We start from the raw sequence: 20,392 nt of genomic DNA, 5'->3' as shown, positions 1-20,392 counted from the left end.
GTAACGGAAAAATGTCACGCGTAACGAAAAAATGTTGCACTCAATTTTTTTCCAACACCGATAAAGAAGTTTCACTTCAAAAATGTGATACAAATAAGAATATGATCGATTTTGTGACGTCATAGATTTTAATTCAAAAGTCTTAGAAATTACGGGTGTATTGAGATTTCATGAAAAAGTCGAGTAAAGTATAATGAACTATTATTGAAATGGAAAAAGTATTCTGGCTAATTAGCTACCTACATTTCAACGTACCGCTTCCGAAGCGCTTATGCACATATTTTATTTATATTATCATCTAAAGCAGACGCGGTCAAATCCTGCAATTTTGAGGGGTCCTTTAATCAAAAACTCCTATTCCCACTAACATTAATTTAATTAATAATATATAAGGTATAAGTATAACACGTCTTAACCTTTGAAATATGTATTCAATACAATCATTATTTAATTTATACAATGTGTGACAATGTACTGAAAGTCATTAGCGGTCCGCCTCACGTCCGCACGGCTTCGCCCGTGGTACCTACTATGTTTACGTTATTTTTCATAAGAACCATCCTCGTAGGTACTTCAAGGAATAGATTCCGCAGCGCACTATTTTTTTTTGAAAATGCAATATAGCCTATGTTGCTCAGTGAATATGCAGCTTTCTAATGGTGAAAGAATTTTTGAAATCGGTCCAGTAGTTTAGGAAGGTTAGGAAGGACACACACACGAAGACGATGATAGTTGTAAGCAAGTAACTATTGTTTTAAATTATTAAAAGATTTTTTAATTATTGTTTACTTAATTTGGATTTACTTACTTAATAAATAAACATTGTACCATCTTCTAGCTATAAATAGAGTTAAAAATAACATTAGGTACTCTTCATTTTTGTGATAATCGCTGTTAATTAGGTATGTTTGTGATATTATGAAAATAGAGTTGGAAGAAGTGATGAAGAGAACCAAATTTCTGTGTTAATGGTAGTTACCTATAAGTAAAGTAGGACTGGGACTTTTGTTTTTGAAACTATGGTGTTAGTCTCAAATACCGAACAATGTCGCGTACTTATTTTCAAAGAGGACTTACTTTTTCAAACTAATAATTTAACATACCTACATAAGGTAACGGCACCAGTTGTGGACAAGCATCCAGTAATGGACAAAATAAATATTAAATTTAAATATTAAGAACAAAATGAACGTTATATAATTTGGCAATACTTAAAATAAAAGTTTGGTTCATAAGCTATCAAAATACGACATTTCATCTTATTCGGCCAAAATGTTTGAAGATGGCAGAACGTTATGTTTAGTTGCTGCGACTCGTTTCGAAGAAATCCGTTTTTACTAAGAAAATCCTTAAGGAAGTGAGGACACAATTTTGGTTATAAGAATTTTTGTATAAATGTCAGCAAAATTTTATATTACTTTTGTTTATAGTAGTTAAGTGTACGAAATATTACACGATTTAGTATCATGATAGGTTATGTTGTTTAAATAAAATTCATCAGTGTCCATAACTGGATTTCATTCTATGGATATATCCATTTATGGACATATGTCGAAAATAAACTTTTTTTAAAGGTATTAATTACATGCGCTTTTCTGTATTGTCTTTTCTTTCTGATTAATAATATACCTATCACGACCATTTCAAACAAAGGGTTCCAATATTGTACAACAATTGTCCATGACTGGATTTGCTTTGGTTCCTATAATGGACATTGATATTTTTTGTTAAAATTACACTAATGGGTCCAACAACATAATATCTATCTAAACATGAAGAATATATTTTAGAACAATGGGTCATTATAATCAAAAATTATTTTATTCTTATTCTTATTCTTATTATGTGATGTGCGACTCGTTCTCGGCTTCATTCTCTATCACTGCGTAGAGAAGTCGCATACTTATGCGTATTGTAACGCATCTATCATAGAGAGTTCTCTGATGAACTGTTTGGATCGCTGTCTGCTGCTAAATTTCACCACCATACAGCACACACGCTTAAATTTCATCCACACCATCTTGACAACAGTTTAAAAAAAGCTTTTTGCCTCGTGCTACAATTTGGAATCCATATCGATGGACCGATCAGATTAAGGCTGCTGGCGGATTCAGATTGGCGATTCACTTCACGAGTGTAGCGGAATGCCAGGAAACAGAGAGATATGGCGGAACATCGTGAAGCGGGTAACATCTACCCCCCCCCAGAGTGATATGACGAAGAAGAAGAAGTCCCAAAATGGATGGAATGGCAGTACTTTTTTTAGTTATATTTTTCATCCCTGACTTATTGAGAAAAAAACCATATTGGTGTTTCTTAACGGACATAACTCGTATTTTACGATGCATTTGTCCAGTTTTTGCATAGAAAATGGAAATTAAGACTGTTTTAAATATTATAAGTATGCAAAATAATTAATAAGTACTATTTTTTATAAATACATCCCCGATTTATTGTATTCCAATCATCATTTTCAAGATTCTATTGATAACTATAAGTCTTCTCCAAGTGTAAATAACTGGAGAAACGACATTAGGTACAGTCCATAAATGGGTGTTCATAACTGGATGTTGTCCAAAACTGGGTGTCCATCATTAGATTTTTCACTGTCCAACACTGGTGCAAAAAAGTGGTTTTTTAATTTATAAATAACTTCATTATTTTTTCTTTTTTCTAACATTGGTTACGTTAAACTAACATTGAACTAAAGGTATAACTAAACAATATCCAATAAAGTTAAAAAACCTACGAGAAATTTGTAAAAAACTTCAATTTTTTCCTTAATCTGTACAAGACTGGTGCCGTTACGTTAGTTAAATCAAAACCATTTTAGAAATAAATAATAAATAATAAATAATTTCTTAACCCATTGAGCCCCGAACGGCCCGATCGGTCCACGACACAATAGATTTTCTATTGTGTCTGTGATTCCGGGGCCTGAGTTATTAAGCGGTAAGCCAAGAGGGGCCACAGAATTTTTTTCTAGAAGAATGACGGTGATTATGATCAAGTTAACAAGCTTTGGGTCAGCAGAGTATAACGTGGGCTCCATGTGGGCTCCGACATCAGTGATGGTGTTCATCAGCTATCAAGGAGAGATTGAGCCATTGTAAAAAGGTATGAAAACATCTGCACAAGTGTATCATGATAGTTGTTACGATTCTTGAGAAGGTGGTTAAGCCAATATTTTCTATGAGAAGGTCTCCTTAACAACAACATGTGTAGTTAATATTAATTTGTGACCATGTTCCATAACCGAGAATGGTCTTTATAGCAAGTTTCAGCTCTGTGTTATAAATCTTAATCTAACCATGTACCTATAGAAAGAAATAAACGTGTTGATCACTATCAGTATTAATGTGCTAGTCGTCACTAAGTCGGTCACTATGTGGTCGGTTTTCGACAGTACGGTGCGCTCTAAAAGCCATAATAGTTTGAAGTCCCTAGAACCGTAGTATATTATTATTAGTCTGTGCTAGAACCATAAGATTGACAGTGATGAATTTTTCCACAGAGAGTGCCGGAGTGCGTCTTTTTATTGATAGTGGCCTCAGCGATTTAAGTACTGTATAAGCAAATGGAGTTAATTGTGTAAAAGTTTTTGAATATATTTTATAACTAATGCATATTAATACCTAAGTACATAATAGTTTTTTAGCAATAGAAAACAAAAGTTTTTTCTAATGCACAAATCATGACAAAAAAAATCAGATTCCAAAGTCTTCTAGAGAGCTGACTAAAGCGATTGTTTTTATAAGATTAATATTGATAAACACAATAAATAATCAAGTTAACCCTTAACACGGCAAGCCCTGAAATAATGTACCCAGATTGACCTGAATTGGTTTTAGTGATAGTTATTGATTAAAAAATACTATAGTAGAGAAAAAAATAAAACAAATTTTCTGTAAGTAGGTTTTTCAGGATGTCCGTTAAAACGGCCTTTGCCAAGAACCCTGTCTTCATTGCTGTCTCAAAAAACGGACAACGCTGTCATACAGCTTATAAAATTAGAATGAAAAATAATAAAAATCACCTAATTTATCACAATTGAAAACAATTTCAAGTAGCATTTTATTGTTTTATTGTATCATAGTATTTTCACTATCTATTATAACAAAAAATTCTTCAATTTTAACTAAATACCTAACAAATGATAATGGAGCCCTCTCGAGCTCAATCACACTATTTAGTTGTGTGGAATGTTAAATAACATTTATTATTTCGTGTCAAGCAACCTTTGGTTTCATATAATACAAATAATAATAGTTTTTTCTAAATGTGAAGTGATATTTGGCCGATGATTAGGACATTTAGAGTTTAGACGAAATGCATGTGGAGGTCGAGGAACTCCCGGTTCTATTGTCGATCCAACAGATTTAACTGGTCTTAGATTATATTCGTCATTTTGAACTTAATTAAAAATAATTCTACATATAATTAAAGACTCTTAAGCAAGAAATTCCCATAAAAGTGATATTTTATTAAAGTACGAATCATGGCAACGTCCGTTTCTTGGGACATGCCAATGGGTTCTTAGTTACCTGTATCTACGGCACTGTCCCAAAAAACGGACCAGCTATATTTCGAATATTTTGTCATAGAATTATTTGAATATTTCATAATCTTTAGAGCAAAAACAACAGTTTATCTCACCTGAAAGTTAAATCAATAGCAATCAAACATGGAAACTATTTCATTAAAGCTATTATTGACCAGAAACACAAACCATCACTAATTCCGGGAATCCCTAAATTCAACAGTCACCTAGCACACGAACGAAATGTTCTCTATAATTAGCATGTAGGAGAAAAATAAAGGATTGTTATCGTACTTTCTCCAACGTAGACAATTTTCTAGATTTTTTGGAACGTTCAAGATTTACACGGCAATAAGTACATGTACTAAAAAAGTGACAGAAAAGCTTTAAGGGTTAACGATGGACAGATTTTAAGCCTCCTAATGTTATATATAAGAGATCTGTTATATGATAATTTGAATTAATATCACATACCACGTTGAGGGAAGACGTCATAGTATAAAAAAGTACATTCTAACTTTAATTAATTTGCTATTATGTGCGTAACAACAAACAGATATAATCATTAAAAGTAAGTACAAATTCAAATAACAATTATAGTTTAGGGTAAAGTTTATTTCCTAGTTGCGAAGGGCACCGAGATTTTTTTTGTGTTTTGACATGACACAATATAAATTTTACACGTTGTTTTTACAAAATTAACGTATTTAAAAAAATAATTTGGAAAATCCAAAAGTGCACGCCTCATAATTTTTTTTTTTAATAAATATTTATTAATTATTATTTTTGTTTATTTAATAACAATTAAACCACATCGAATCAGACCCTGAAAAATGAAAGGGTTCTATTCCTGAGCATACTCAAGCGTAAGAGAAAAAAAAAGACTCGATAAGTAAAGTATTTCGGTCGCTATCGTGTTAACAAGAAAAAGGATCCGCACATACAGACACACGGACGTCCAAGACAGAACTTTTTTAAACTGTTTTTTAACTAGTTTAAATAACAAAAATGACATCAAAAATATCATGAACGTTAAAAATAGTGTTTTTTTCTTAATATGTGTGTGTATGTATTATCTTACAAGTGCAATGTATGATACATAAAGACATTTTAAGTTTGAAAAATCAGATGTTTTGCGCGAAGTGACAGTAGTACCCACCTCAACGCTTCGCTTATGAGGCGTGCAATAACATAGATACTTACATAACTACCATAAAATGAAAAATAAAAAATATCAAAATTATTAACACATAAACACTGTATTCAAATGATTTCTAATCTCCATTCTTACCTTACTTGTTTAATTAACTTTATAATAAAGCACTAAATATATTATCGAAAATTCACACAAATCTGTAGTTTACTTGTGGTCTTTCGTAACTGAATAATATACTCCTCTATAGAAAATTTTTATATAATAATTTTCACTATTTTGAACGAGCTTTTCGACCTACGGCTTTTCATGAGACATTTTCGGGGACCATAGTAGCCAAAAATTTGAATAAAAAAGTTGCAACTTTTTCTACGTCACGTCGCGGTCGCGTCGTCTCTACGTAGCGCTTAGACAAATAATAAAAAAATTAACAACGTTCATATTGGTCAAGCAACAAAAATTATATAATAAGAGGGTTGTAGGTATAGCGGGGCGTTTCTGAAATTTTAAAACGGTTTCGTTTTAATTTATTTATACTAAATAATTAATAAAAATCCGCAATTTGAATGCAAGAAATTATTTTTATTTATTATTTTGTAGACTGAATTTAATTCCCTTGTGAACGTGGTCTTTTATTATGTAAATTATTACAATTATTTACCATTGGTGGTAAACTTTTATCAGACTGTTATTAATCACTTGAAACAGTGAAATTATCCGGAATAGAAGTTTTATAGCAATCGTGAACACATTAGATACCAACGTATTATTATTTATTTGCACTATTTATTCATATCATATCATACAGTAGCACATAATGTTAGAACATTTTTTTAAAAAAAAGCAGGAAGCAAATCGGGAGGCGAAATTAAAAAAAAAAAACAAATTTTTACTAAAATATTTTATTACAAGTCAGATCGATCCAATTTATGCCGATTTCTTCGGAGTACCTACTCAATAAGCGACCTATACTTGACTTTTAATTTCTAATTAACTTTCCTCTTAAACATCACAATATTGACGCAATCTTACGATGGCCGATAAAGGACATCAATCATAATTCTATAGAATTATCTTAGTTTACCTCGGTTATATTAGTTTTACAGTCGTATTATAGGGAACTGTCTATAATTATTCAATTATGAAATAAGGTGTTGGCAACCGACTTCAAAAAAGGAGTAGGTCCTCAATACTACTTTAATGTTTTTTTTGCGTCTGTTACTCCAGAACTTTCTACTGGGAAATCGATTTTAATGATTCTTCTTTTCTAGTGCATTCCGATTAAATTTTTGTGAAAACAATTTATTTTTTTAATAATAATTAACAATTTTTCAGGATGGTTCTTACAAACGTATTGTCTTATTTGGTCGTGAATGTTGTCGCACCGTTGTTGGCAGCCGTTCAACTCGTAATCATTTCTCTCACGTCTGGAATTACACAAAATTACCCGTCACAGGCTTCAATTTATGGTAAGGAAAATGTCGGCATCTTATTCTTTAAATCTACAGATAAATGTCCGTGTATTTATCTAGGGATGCGAGCGGTGGATAATATGTAATTTAATTATCATCAATGTAATTTATTTCCTACGAAACATAAATATTTATTTGCAAAAATACTGTAATTTCTGAAAAAAACATGTAGTTAAAGGAAATTAGGACGAGCTGATAGCACCACGGTTATTAGTTGTTTCACAGATAATATTATAATACTAGGTTGTTTTGAAGGCGCCTGCAATCAATTGGCTGAAAACAATAGTTATTTTTTATCAATTATTCATAAGAGATAATAACTTTTTAATGATACAGTTATAAAATAATTAGATATTTTTTATTATTAGTTTAATCCTTGTAAGAAACAATATGGTTTATACTAAGGTCTTTTGTGATAATTGCCACTGCTCGAAAGAAAACATCGTGAGGAAAGCGACATGTCGCTTTCCTTCTTTCCTCGCTTTGATTCTCATCAAAAAAATTCAACGACATAATATGACATTTGCCAACCCGCACTTGGCGAGCGCGGTGGAATTATGGCCTGTGCCTCCATTGGAGGAGCGTGTCTCTGCAGTGGGAACATAATGGGTTGATGTTGATGATGATAATGATTGCCTTTTGGTACTTATTTGGCAGTACTACTAGTGTAGTATTATGATATTAAATATCTGTGGAAGTACGATACATATGTAATGAATTTGTTTTACAGATAATCAAAGCTTTGACTTCGTGATAGTAGGCGGTGGTGCTGCCGGTAGCGTGGTTGCTAACCGACTGACTGAGATCTCCAATTGGACTGTGTTGCTTATCGAAGCTGGTGACTACCCTACATTAGCTTCAGATGTATGTCTGAGATGTTTATAAATATTAAATAATTAACAATAAACGTCGCACTCTTTTCATGAAGGATCCACTAAAATAAAATTAAAATTAAGTATGTACCTATGTCGTTGATGAGCAGATTTAGAACGAACAAATTTAATAAAAAAATATTTATAACATATTTGGAAGTACTTTCATGTCCATATAATAAATCTAATTATTATAACTGGAAGTTCCTGTGAGAAAAACGAATTTGTATTTTATATTCATATGCAGCATTTATTCAAGATATGATTGATTTCAAATTAAATTCTTGTAATTTTTTCATAATAACCTACGTCCTGTATGTGTTTTTTTCACAGAGCCCTGGAATATCAGTATTAACTTCACCAGTTTTGCCCCACTGGCCCTATACGTCTATTAATGATGAATACTCTAGTCAAGAACAAAAATCAAAAAGCATTTACTACATTCAAGGCAAAATGCTGGGAGGATCGAGTGGTATCAATTTTATGTATTACGTCAGAGGTAATGAGAAAGATTTTGAAGAATGGGTCGATCTAGGTAACGAAGGATGGGATTACAAAAATGTCACTCAGTATTACATAAAGAGTGAAAATTTTACCGTCCAGGATATACTCAACAGCGAATCTGGTTCTATACATGGCACCAAAGGATACTTGGGCATAACGAAATATCTTTGGAAAAAAGATACTGAAGAATACCTCAATGCTTTCAAAGAAAACGGTCATAAAATCCTAGACGATTTAAATGGATACGATCAAGTTGGATATTCACAACCACAATTCACAATTAACAATAAGTTGAGGCAAAGTTCAGCGGTGGCTTATATAAGCCCTATAGCAGATCGTCCAAACCTCTATATACTTAGAAACACTGAAGTCAAGAAAATTATTATCAGTGACAATACCGCTGTAGGCGTTGTAGTAACTAATGTAAGTGGAACATATCGAATAAATGCAAACAAGGAAGTTATTCTTTCTGCAGGTGCAATTAAAAGTCCACAGATTTTGATGCTATCTGGAGTGGGACCGAAAGATCAATTAGAAGGATCAGGAATAACGACCATCTTAGATTCACCGCAAGTTGGTGCTAATCTACATGACCATCCTCTTGTGCCGATATTCCTTGAGGGCACAGAGACACATGTAGCGTTTTTGAGTGACCTGAACGTTATTGGAAACTTGGATGAATTCCCTGAACCTTGTATTATGGGACGCGTGGCGATCGACAAAAATCAAACCTACCCCCATTATCAAGTCACAGCGTTCCCTTTTCCGACTGGATCTCTGTTCGGTACTTTGATGTGTACCGAGGTTTTTACATGGAACGATAAAATTTGTACAAAAGCCGCTGACGCATCTCGCCATAATATGTTCTTTGCTCTCGTTGCATTAATACATCCGGACTCAAAGGGTTCGGTGCGTTTGAATGCAAGCAATCCGAAGAGTACCCCGGAGGTTCGTACAGGCTACTTTTCCAATTCAAGCGACATTACTAAATTTGCTGATTCTGTAATAGATTACATATCGGTTCTTAATTCAACATTTTTCAAGAGAGCATCCTATAAAGTCGCTGATTTAGGCGTGGAACAATGCAAACAAGAAACATTTGGAACTCGGAGTTATTGGGAATGTTTTGTATTGAATATGTCTGGGACGCATTACCACCCCGTTGGTACTTGTGCGATGGGACCGAAAGGAGTTGTAGATGAGACATTAAAAGTTCGTGGAATAACTAGACTAAGAGTGGTGGATGCTAGTATAATGCCTTCGATCGTCCGTGGAAATACAGTAGCACCTCGTTAAGTCGAACCTCGATAAGTCAAAAACCTCCAAATCTCGAAAAAATGTCTTGTTCCCTTCCCTTCAAACCCGAAAACCTCTATTACTTGAAATTTTGACCCTCTGTTAGTCGAAATAATCACCGTGTCCCTCCAAGCCATTTTGGTACATATTTTCACTCTATAACTCGAAAAATCAAATTTGACCTCTGTATCTCGAACATAGCAACGTTTTATTTTACAACCTTTATAACTTGATGATTTGGAATTTATTACCTCTATTGTTCGAACAAAAATAAGTTACCGACTTTAAGAATTTGCCGACAGTGCAAGTACACTATTGTTTCTTAGAAAACATTTTAGGAGTATACGATAATTAATTTATGACTCACGAAACACGTGTTTGCGTTAAGTATCTGATGACGAAATTATCAATTCAGTAGCTCAGAAAACCGTTACTAATGATTAAGATGACATAGAAGACGTGAATAGTACATGCGCTCCATGGGTTTCCATCAAAGAGGCAAGAACCGCATTGAATACCTTACGAAATTTTATAAAGCAAACCAGTATCTTTGAAAAAGAAGAATTTTCTGCTCTTTATAGATTATAAAATGCTAGAGAACAACCAAATTATCTAAAGCAAAAAAATACTGGCTTTTTTAATGCCATATTTTTTATTTTAAAATGATTTGAAATAATGTTGATTTATATTAAATAAAAACATGTTTGTGACCTCTGCAAGTTGAATTTTAATTTATTTTACCTCTCTAACTCAAAATTTATAAGAATAAACCTCAAACTCTTTATGTCGAATCAAAATCCGCCTAAGTCGAAATCCTCCATAAGTTGAAAACTCTATAATTCGAATTTTTTGGCGTCTCCCTTGATATTCGACTTATAGAGGTGCTACTGTACATATGCCACCGTTGTTATGATTGCTGAGAAGGCCTCTGATATGATTAAAATCGAACATGGAATGTAGGTATACTTAGTAAATATTTTCTTTTACATATTTTCTTTGATTTGTGAATGTGAAAAGCATTTAAGTACAAATGTGATAATAACGGGGTAAATAAAGGCTGTTTATACACTTGCTATTTATGATAACAGGAATTTTTATTTATCTCAAATCTTGTAAGATGTTTTTTGTTAGAAATTATTTGTAAAAAATACGTATCTAAAATCTCTAGGTAGAGATAGGTACCTACTGTGAATAATACCTATTTATTGTTATAATAATGTGTTTATTAATGATAAAAATCAAAGCTTAGCAAATTAGTTACTTACATACCTACTGATAAAATAGAATATATTATTCTATAGGTTCTAACGCGACCTGATACTGACCACATACATATTAAGATGTGATTGATTATTAGGTATCAACACTCGTAGTACCTTCATCTGGCTACAAGCTGGCCCAATTTGTGCATACTCAAATCGTTCATCTAAACAATCTATAAAATAAGCTTTGTAGCTTATTACCTACACATACATATTTTAATATTCAATCAAGTAGTTTCTTAGATATGTCTGTTCAATCACACAAACTCTTAGATTTACCATGTTCTAAATATGGTTCGATAAAACCAGCCTTTTAGCGGAAGGTACAAACATCAAGGATAAAGGTTTCGGTAATTTACATTATGGCCTTGAAGTAAGTTAAATTTTATCATTTGTCGTTGTTTTGATGCGAGGTGACTATAAAAGTTCAAGGTCATCGCATGCCATTGTAAATATAATTTAAATAACATAAGAAATGGTTTGTTCGTCACACAAAAGTTGTGTTCGTTTTCTGAAGCCTATGAATGCTAGAAGGCTATGAATCTAATGGAAGACATTCCTAAATAATTCGATCACAGTCGAGATTCGAACCCACCTCTTTCGCTCCGATTTATATTTAAAAAGAATTTCAATGCTATAAAACTAAAATATCAAATTAAATCGTGAATTATTAAACAAATTCTTTATTTTATTCTGTCTTTACTTAGAATAATAACAACTGCAGATTAGGCGTACCTACAAGTGATAACTGCGTTAAAAACAACCGACTTCAAACTTGCACTTGCAACATTTACAAATACAGACAAAAATGCTCATAAAATAAAAACTACTGGGCCTATCCGAATAAAATTTTTATGGGACCAATTCGACACCATCCCGCATCGAACAAAAAAAGAATCACGTAAATTGGTTCAGAAACCTCGGAGTAATCGGTGTACATACATAAAAAAAAACCATACCGGCCGAATTGATAACCTCCTCCTTTTTTTTGAAGTCGGTTAAAGCCGCTCTTTGAAGTTTTATACATAGGTACCTAATAACGGACATTCGCTTATTTTATCTAATGAAACAAAAACATGCAGGAAATAGAATTATCAAAGTCAAATAACAAATATAAAACAAGTTATTTCCTTAAAATAAGTGTGACACCCTGTATATATATATATATATATATATATATATTTGAATATATTTATTAATTTGTATTTAACTTATTATTTTTATTTAATTTGTATGTATAATATAAATATAACTTGATTAATACATATATACTGAATTATCTATGTCTATTCTTTAATTAGTAATGAATTATTTGTGTTATCTATTCTTTTTTTAAATCTTTTTGATGCGCCCTCGCTTTTTACCAATGTCTTACATGTCCTTTATTTTTATGGTTGCCTGGAAGAGATTGCTTTTAAGACGATACACAAAAAAAAATCCACTGCTTGGCGGGCGGAGTCTAATAGCTCGCTATCGCGAACGCGGGTGTGCGCGAAGTCATTCTTGCATACTCGCCGCGCTGCCGCTGGCCGACTCGGGACAAACATGTATGGAGTCGTCATACAGTTATAATTTAATTGTTGATTTATTGGTTTTATTTTCTTGCTTATAAACACAAAATTATCTTCTTTTTAACAACTACTTAGACATTATTAATAATTATTAATTATTATTATTTCGTAATGTTTACTTTATTACAAAATAGTACAGGTTATAAATAATCTTTAAAATAACAAAAAATATTGTTACTCTGAAAAAATGAAATGGTACCTAATTACGCGGACTACTGAATTGATTTAGATAGAATTTGATGCTGACGTAGATATTACATCATGCCCAGAAATGAAAGGTACTATTTCTGAAAGAAGTTATAAACCCTAATTCTTCTCAGTCAAAGTCAAGAGTGGAAGATATCGCTAATACAGTAAAACTGATGCGAAACTTTGGATGTTAATTTGTATATTTTTTTGTTAGTTGTTACTTAATCACGTCAAGACTACATTACCAATTTTGATAAAATATAGCTAATTGCCTGGATTTACACATAGGATACTTTTTATCCGAACTGAACACTTCTGTGGGATAAAACAGGATTCACGATATAACCTAATTCCACGCGGGCAAAGCCGCGGTCGGAATGATATTTTTTTAAATAAAAAAATTGTTTAAAAAAAACACAAAATATATTGACGCATGTATTTATTTTTTGCACTCTATTAAAATTGTAATTATTCATTACAAATAATCAAAATAAAATAGCCAGAACAAAGTTAGGCCCTGGTAGGATAGGTAGGCAGGTACAGCAATGTGAGACGAACACTGGCTTATTTATACCAATAATAATGTATTATAAACATTAAATTAAGTTTACTTTCTAACAACAAAAATACATAATATTAGCTAATGTGAAAACGAATCAACCAATCATCCCACAACAATGAAATGTGCACACAAATATTCATCCAAATCGGTTCATGTGATTAGGAGGAGTGACTGCAGCGCCATCCTCCGGGCCCAATTGTGTTTCCAGATCACCCAGGAACTCAATTTAATATACTTACACAAAATTTTTCGAAATGAAAACTCACATTACTATGTAAATAGGAATATAAACCGGTTTTAGTACTAAGCAATTTCCCGCACAGGTGTAGTAAGTATAAATGAAATAAATATCAACATCAAATTCTTTATACAACATACTTATCCTACCTACTAAGAAATTCTTGAAATTTTTTCGTATTTTTTTAAAATATAATACTACTCCAACGAGCTCCTGTTCCATAATTCCATATTACGTCCACCATACTTCCACTAAGTTCACCATGATTTTTTATTTCTTTGCACTTTGTTGCTTTTTGCTAAAAATGGAATCATGCGATAAAACCAGTAGAGCGTTGATAACATACATTTTTGACTGAATAAAGGTACTTACGAAGGAGTGGGTTCACATTGTGAACAATCAGTGGGTTTATTTTCCTTCTGGATTCCGGATTTCTGAAAAGATTATTTATGCTATAAATGAAAAAATCTTACACATTCGTTATGTACTTAAAACAGGGGTACATATCAAACATCGTCTATAATACAATTATCATCAAATTTAAAATAAAACCAACTTACTTCATTAATTTGTTCCAATTGTAAGCATTCTTTTTCCTCCAACCTTTATGTTTCTTCTTCTTATTTTCTTTATTGTCCCCATTTGTCTCATTTTGTCTTATCGTGTTGTCACCCTTTTTTACGATTGCGCAAGCGACACAAGTTCCCCGTGTGACGGCCGTAGCGGGAATGACTCGTGCAGCGATCGGGGTAGGAAGGTAGGAAGCGGCTCTCGCTATATTGGCTGGTCAGGCGCTAATTTCAAGTATTTCTTGTTTATTTCAAAACCATCGCATATTTCCAAATTCTAAATCGGTAGACGTATCGGTTGTATATTTTAAAGTTAATATCCAAAAAGTCGTAACTTTACGTTTGTTATTTTGAAGATGCCAGAGATTAAAAAAAAATAACAATGAGAACTTTGTATTTTTTTTCTATCGAGAAAATATCATGGAATCATGTTTCTAAAACGGTAGACGTATTGTGTTACTATTGAACTTTCTTGTCAAGAATTTTCATCACGACAACTTTAATAATATAAAAATTACGAAGGTTTAAAAAGGGCCGTAAATGTTAGAAAAATTAATTCATCACCTTAAGCAATAAGGCCGCCTATTGTACACTTTCCAATTTTATGTATTCTCTTATTTTAAATTCCTGTTATATGTACAATAAAGTGTCATAAATAAATAAATAAATAAATAAAAATATAACATGAGCCTGACGACCGTAACCTTATTTTCGAATTCATTGACCACTTTCTTGTTATGGTGTTATTGACTCTTTGTATCCATGGTACCTATCTCAAAAATTATGTAAATTATGTTAAAAATGCTAGGTAAATTTCCTTTTCTCAATTACATAAATAAAGAAAAAAGATAATAAAATGCGTCACCTACAGCTCGAAAGATCACCAGAGTGTTTTCAATTGGTTCATTAGTAATAAAATTAATTTCTTAGTTAAATATCAAATGATTAAATAGAGCAATTAAAATTATCATTAAAACATATTTTACTGACGTAGAAGCAAGAAGTCATAAAGGTAAAAGGCCGTTTAATTGTACATACCAACTACGAGCTACAATTACCTACATCTAATGATCTGTTAATTAACTATCATTATATTATTATTAAAGGAAAATTTAATATTTTCCAGATTTTTTAAATAATTTTATAATTTACCAGCTATCCGCCTGCGGCTTCGCCCGCATTTTCAAAGAAAAACCCGCATACTTCCCGTTCCGTTGGGATTTCTGGATAAAACCTATCCTATGTGTTAATCCAAGTTACCTATAGTCTATATATTGTGTGCTTAATTTCATTGTAATCGGTTCAGTAGGTAGTATTTTCGTGAAAAAGTAACAAAAATACATACTTACACATACACATATATTATACAAGTATTATACATCCATCCTCACAAACTTTCGCTTTTATAATATTAGTAGGATTGTCCACAAAGCCTTTTAAAAGTTCAACTAATGCAATATGATATTTGGCTTTAAGCTTAATCCATAGATTTTTCATTATAGCTGAATTTATATTTAAATCTTAATTAAATATGAGTATTAAAAATATGATTAAAAATACCATCAAGTACATGCATTTGAGTTTGTCGTAAATGAGCTTACGTCAATGAGAATTGAGATTGGCAGAAAAAATTCTAAAAATAAACGACTTTTTCGTCAAACGTTTTTCCCGACAGACGTGACATTTGTGAGAATTACTGTCAATTTTCCACCTCCTTGGTACAGTGGTTGATGCATGAGCGTAGAACCGAGGGGTCCTTTCAATGCTCGGAGGAGACGAAGAAAAAAAAATGTCTTGGTCTGGCAGGACAGTCATCAGTTCACAGAAGATCAGTGAAACAGCATATTGCATCTGCCCCTTACCCCACTCGGGGACATGGGTCATTAGTTTAACTGCCAATTTTATTCTACCACGCGAGTGAAACCGCGGACGGAAATCTATTCTTTTTCATGTTCTTATTTACATTTCAACCCAGTTTTATTTTATTTGCAGACTAAACGATAAATTCATGTTTCCAAGTATGTAACTTGTTAGTATTCTCGTATCTAGGTTTTTTTTGTTTAGTTTAAATTTTTTTTTGCTCACAGGTGAATGTCCTAATTGACGTCAAATCTCTTGATAAAAGGTAACTGAATAGGAAGGTTTTTATGTGAAATTAACTTAGATAATACTTTGTATTAGAAAGGTATTAGATAAAAAAAATTTTTCGATCGTAAAGCACTCTCTGATGCTTCGCATCATGAGTCGTGCAATATATAACTTTAAAAACACATCATCATTTTTTACCATTTGCTACTTTACGCTAGATAAAAATCTTTATGCCAATGAAACTCTTGGCATTATGTAATGAAAATAAAAAAAATAAAGAAACGATACATATAACAACAAAAAAGGGGTCACAAAATTGTTATTTTATTGAGAAAAGCTCGAAAGTAAAATCTGTCTGATAACCTGAAAACGAATCTTGATTAGATTATCTAATAGTTAATAATTATTATTATTGTCTGTACGAGATAATAGAGAAAGTCATTATTTTAATTAAATATACCTAAAGACCTACACCATACAATTATCTTCTAACATAATTATTCAGCATTCCTTTCCATTGAATATGAATTATTGATTTCAGCAGCATTCAGTTTGTTTGTTATTTTGACTTGAGAACAGTCTTGGCAGCCAGAGAATCAAGAAAAAAAGTTTTGCTAGATATGTTTATATCTATGTAATTGGTTTTTATCAAGGTTTTTTCCACAGAACAGCTATACTCGCAAAAAAAGAGTTAAGGTTTAAGGTTTTCGTGGTTTATAATTTAATTTATCTTAACTACGCGTAAAACGGAATTTAAGAAATTGACAAATGACAATTAGATCGTCATATAATATGTCAGTGTCGTCTGTCAACTATGTAAACATTGAATGGATGCCAAATTTAACTGCAGTCATTTGTGAAAATATGAAAAGTTACAAAACTATCCAAAATGACTAAACTCAGGCAATTTTTAAACTTATCTTATTGTAGATATTATAGCGCCCAGCAAGCTAAGAAAAAAGTGCCTATTATTTCATGCAAGCGACCCGAGTTCAACCACTATGAGGGGCAAACTTACGGAAAGTTTGAGGTTATCAATCTTGCCTCGAAAGGTTGGTTACATGATAAATCCAAAGGCGATTACTTTTCTATATACGGGAATGCGAGTAAGAAAGACTTGGGTCCCGTGTTTAAGAAGAGTTTTGAAGAAATAGGTCTATCGGAAGAGTTACGTGAGGTTATGACGCAGCAGGGGTATAGTTTACCAACTGTAATTCAGGCAAAATCTTTTTCGCCCATAATACAAGGGTACAATACGGCCATTACAGCTGAGACAGGTTGCGGCAAAACGCTAGCTTATATGTTGCCAATTCTGCAACATATATCGCAGTGGAAACCGCATATACAGGAAGAGTTTAACAGCCCATTGGCTGTTGTTTTAACGCCTAGCAGAGAACTAGGTAAGTCAATACAAGTAATGTAAATTTTTTAAGTCTGTGACATGATTTAGTTATTCCTTAGTGCCAAATGCTGTTTTGCCAAATATTTTTCAAGATTTTATATGCTTATGTATCATAATATTGCTGGACTTCGTAAGTAACCAATGTTTTAATAAGCATTTCTTTCTTTCAGCGTCACAACTAGGCGAAGTGGCCACTAGCTTAGCAGAGACCCAAAACATCAACGTCACCACACTGATAGGAGGTAAAACCAAGAAGAAAATACTGGATCCTCCGATTGAATACTGCGATGTTCTAGTCGCGACACTTGGTGCATTCAGCAAACTCGTTACGACAGGCATTTATAAGATACACAATGTACATCATGTGGTTTTGGATGAAGCTGATACACTCTTGGATGACACTTTTATCGATAAATTGGCAGCTGTGTTGAAGAAGTTTAGGGTATGTTTTGTAATTATTATTTGTATTAGGAAAGTAGATTTTTTAAATACCAATAGGAATATAGTTTTTCTTATATATTTCTAGGAATAAGATATTTTAATTTTAAGTCCTGTTCTTATTGTATTAAGAATTTATATTAATATTTTATTCCTATTATTTTAATAACATAATATGATCTTCTATTTATTAGACAATCAATAGCCATAATTTAAGTGTTGTCCATCTTTAAAAAATTTGTAAAAATTATTTTTCTTACTTTTCTAGATACATTACAAATGTGAAATTAAGACCCCGCCTGAGGGTTGCCAGATCACATTAGTAAGTGCAACATTACCGCATGAGTTGCCAGAGTCCGTCAGTGCTTTCATGGACCCACAGTCACTAAGGACAGTTACGACTAATAATATTCATAGAATATTGCCGCATGTTCCCCACAAGTAAGTAGTTTTAGCTATGCACAATGGAAAATTATATTTAAGTATTTTTTCTATATCCTACTAATGTAAGATTTTTTTGTACGCTAGTAACTTTCCATATACTTATTGTATGTAAATTTAATAATTTACTGTTTACAATGTATTTATTTATTGCAGAAAATTAAATATAATAATGTTTGTGAATTCTGTGTTATCTAAGATGATATATTTTTTGCATAATAGTGCACAACAAATCTTTATATTTCATGACTCATAAAGTCACAAATAAGTATGATATATGCTGTAGCTACCACACATTTTTTTGTCTTTGGCTTATTGTTTAAAAGCATTATTAATATATCCAAAATACATTTTCTTACAAGTTTTTTTAAAGGTTTCTTGTCAATCAATATGTTATAATTCTCAATTTCTTTTTTAGATTCCTTCGTCTCGGCAAAGCACAAAAACCGGGCGAGTTGTTGAAACTAGTACAAGCAGACATGAATATGAATCGACAAGTGATGATCTTCTCAAATAAAACAGCTACCTGTGACTTTGTATCGATGTTTCTGAACGAAAATAACGTAGAATGTTTGAATATTAATGGAAGAATGGCTGTGCCGTTGAAAGCAGGGAATATGGATTTGTTTAAGTCGGGAAAAGTTCGAGTAATTTCTAGCACGGATGTCGCGTCCCGCGGTTTGGATACAACTGGGGTGAGTTAGAAAAAAAAAAGAAGATTTAACCATATTTAGAAATAATTACATAAATTTTAGGAGTGCAGTGTTATTTACATTTTTCTTGTCTTTGTTAATCATGTTAGCATGAGTTAAAAAATCATTTGCAATCGATTAATTCATGCAATGTTCTATGTTTCCACGATGTAACACTTTTAATATAGAGTGGAGTTGCGTCTGGCATATATTTTTAGCAATAGTTTTTTAAACAATGATTAAACGTCTTTACTTTACGTCCAATCTGTATAACAATATATTTTAATGGTGTGGTACAATAAATAGTAAAATAAATAAACAACTGGGTACCGCCTACTTTATACATGCCTCTCATCATCTCCTAGTTCTTAATTAGGTTTTTTTTACAGGTCGGCCATATTATCAACTACGATTTCCCGCTATACACGTCTGACTACATCCATCGCTGCGGGCGTACTGGCCGACTCGGTTCACCTTCAGACTGCACTATCACGAACTTCATAGCGTGGCCGCGAGAGATACAGCTGGTGCAGAGGATCGAAGAGGCAATCAGACGGAATAAAGAGCTGCCCAATGTGAACGCTAATATTAAGCGCCAGATTGTGAATAGAATTGTTAAGATGTCTGGTTCGGTACAATAAAGTGATAGATCGTGTTGTGTGTTTTATTTGTTTTTTTTCTCGAAATTACAATTTGACGTAAAGTAGATATAAATAGATACTGGCTTTCTCTCTACTCATCTTTCACACAAACGGAAGTACGCAGAAAGCAAATTAAAAGAGGAGTAAGGTAGAACTATACATATTTTTAGTTATTACTTTTTCATCTCCTGTATCATCACTACATAGTAGTATAAAACAAAGTCGCTTTCTCTGTCCCTATGTATTCTTAAATCTTTAAAGCTACGCAACGGATATTGATTCGGTTTTTTTAATAGAGAGAGTGATTCAAGAGGAAGGTTTGAGTATATAATTTATTGTGTTTTAGACAAAGCGGGCAAAGCCGCGGGCGGAAAGCTAGTATTATATAATCTAGATTCGAGATATTACTCGCAGTTGAGATACCTATTTATTAAACATAGCAGGTACACAATATAGGTTCAA

The 20,392-nt window shown here is 32.4% G+C and overlaps 3 protein-coding genes across 3 annotated transcripts; 2 read left to right on the top strand and 1 right to left on the bottom strand.

Annotated features, from left to right (window-relative positions):
• The first annotated feature begins 5,022 nt into the window (after window positions 1-5,022).
• LOC149909187 (ecdysone oxidase-like) lies at window positions 5,023-9,837 on the top strand. Its single transcript, XM_090101530.1, has 4 exons — window positions 5,023-5,111; window positions 7,029-7,162; window positions 7,896-8,029; window positions 8,371-9,837. Exons 2-4 carry the CDS (start codon window positions 7,030-7,032, stop codon window positions 9,835-9,837), a joined length of 1,734 nt encoding a protein of 577 aa, XP_089957656.1. The 5' UTR covers window positions 5,023-5,111; window position 7,029.
• Window positions 9,838-13,790: 3,953 nt separating this feature from the next.
• LOC149909186 (uncharacterized) lies at window positions 13,791-16,112 on the bottom strand. The gene is made up of 4 exons (XM_090101529.1): window positions 16,091-16,112; window positions 14,220-14,442; window positions 14,032-14,093; window positions 13,791-13,957 (listed from the first exon to the last, which is right to left on the bottom strand). The coding sequence occupies exons 1-4, from the start codon at window positions 16,110-16,112 to the stop codon at window positions 13,917-13,919; spliced, it is 348 nt and encodes a 115-aa protein (XP_089957655.1). The 3' UTR covers window positions 13,791-13,916.
• A 1,021-nt stretch (window positions 16,113-17,133) lies between these two features.
• Window positions 17,134-19,944, top strand: Dbp21E2 (putative ATP-dependent RNA helicase Dbp21E2). Its single transcript, XM_090120254.1, has 5 exons — window positions 17,134-17,716; window positions 17,889-18,160; window positions 18,425-18,597; window positions 19,016-19,292; window positions 19,679-19,944. Exons 1-5 carry the CDS (start codon window positions 17,206-17,208, stop codon window positions 19,928-19,930), a joined length of 1,485 nt encoding a protein of 494 aa, XP_089976380.1. The 5' UTR covers window positions 17,134-17,205; the 3' UTR covers window positions 19,931-19,944.
• The last annotated feature ends 448 nt before the right edge of the window (window positions 19,945-20,392 follow it).

The sequence above is a fragment of the Colias eurytheme genome, chromosome 4, assembly GCF_061535395.1.
Source record: "Colias eurytheme isolate Ceu_HAF_F1 chromosome 4, ilColEury1 Martin Lab GWU primary, whole genome shotgun sequence".
NCBI classification, from domain to species: Eukaryota; Metazoa; Arthropoda; class Insecta; order Lepidoptera; family Pieridae; genus Colias; species Colias eurytheme.
Note: the sequence above shows the minus strand (reverse complement) of the source record. Positions and strands in the feature narration are given on the sequence as shown.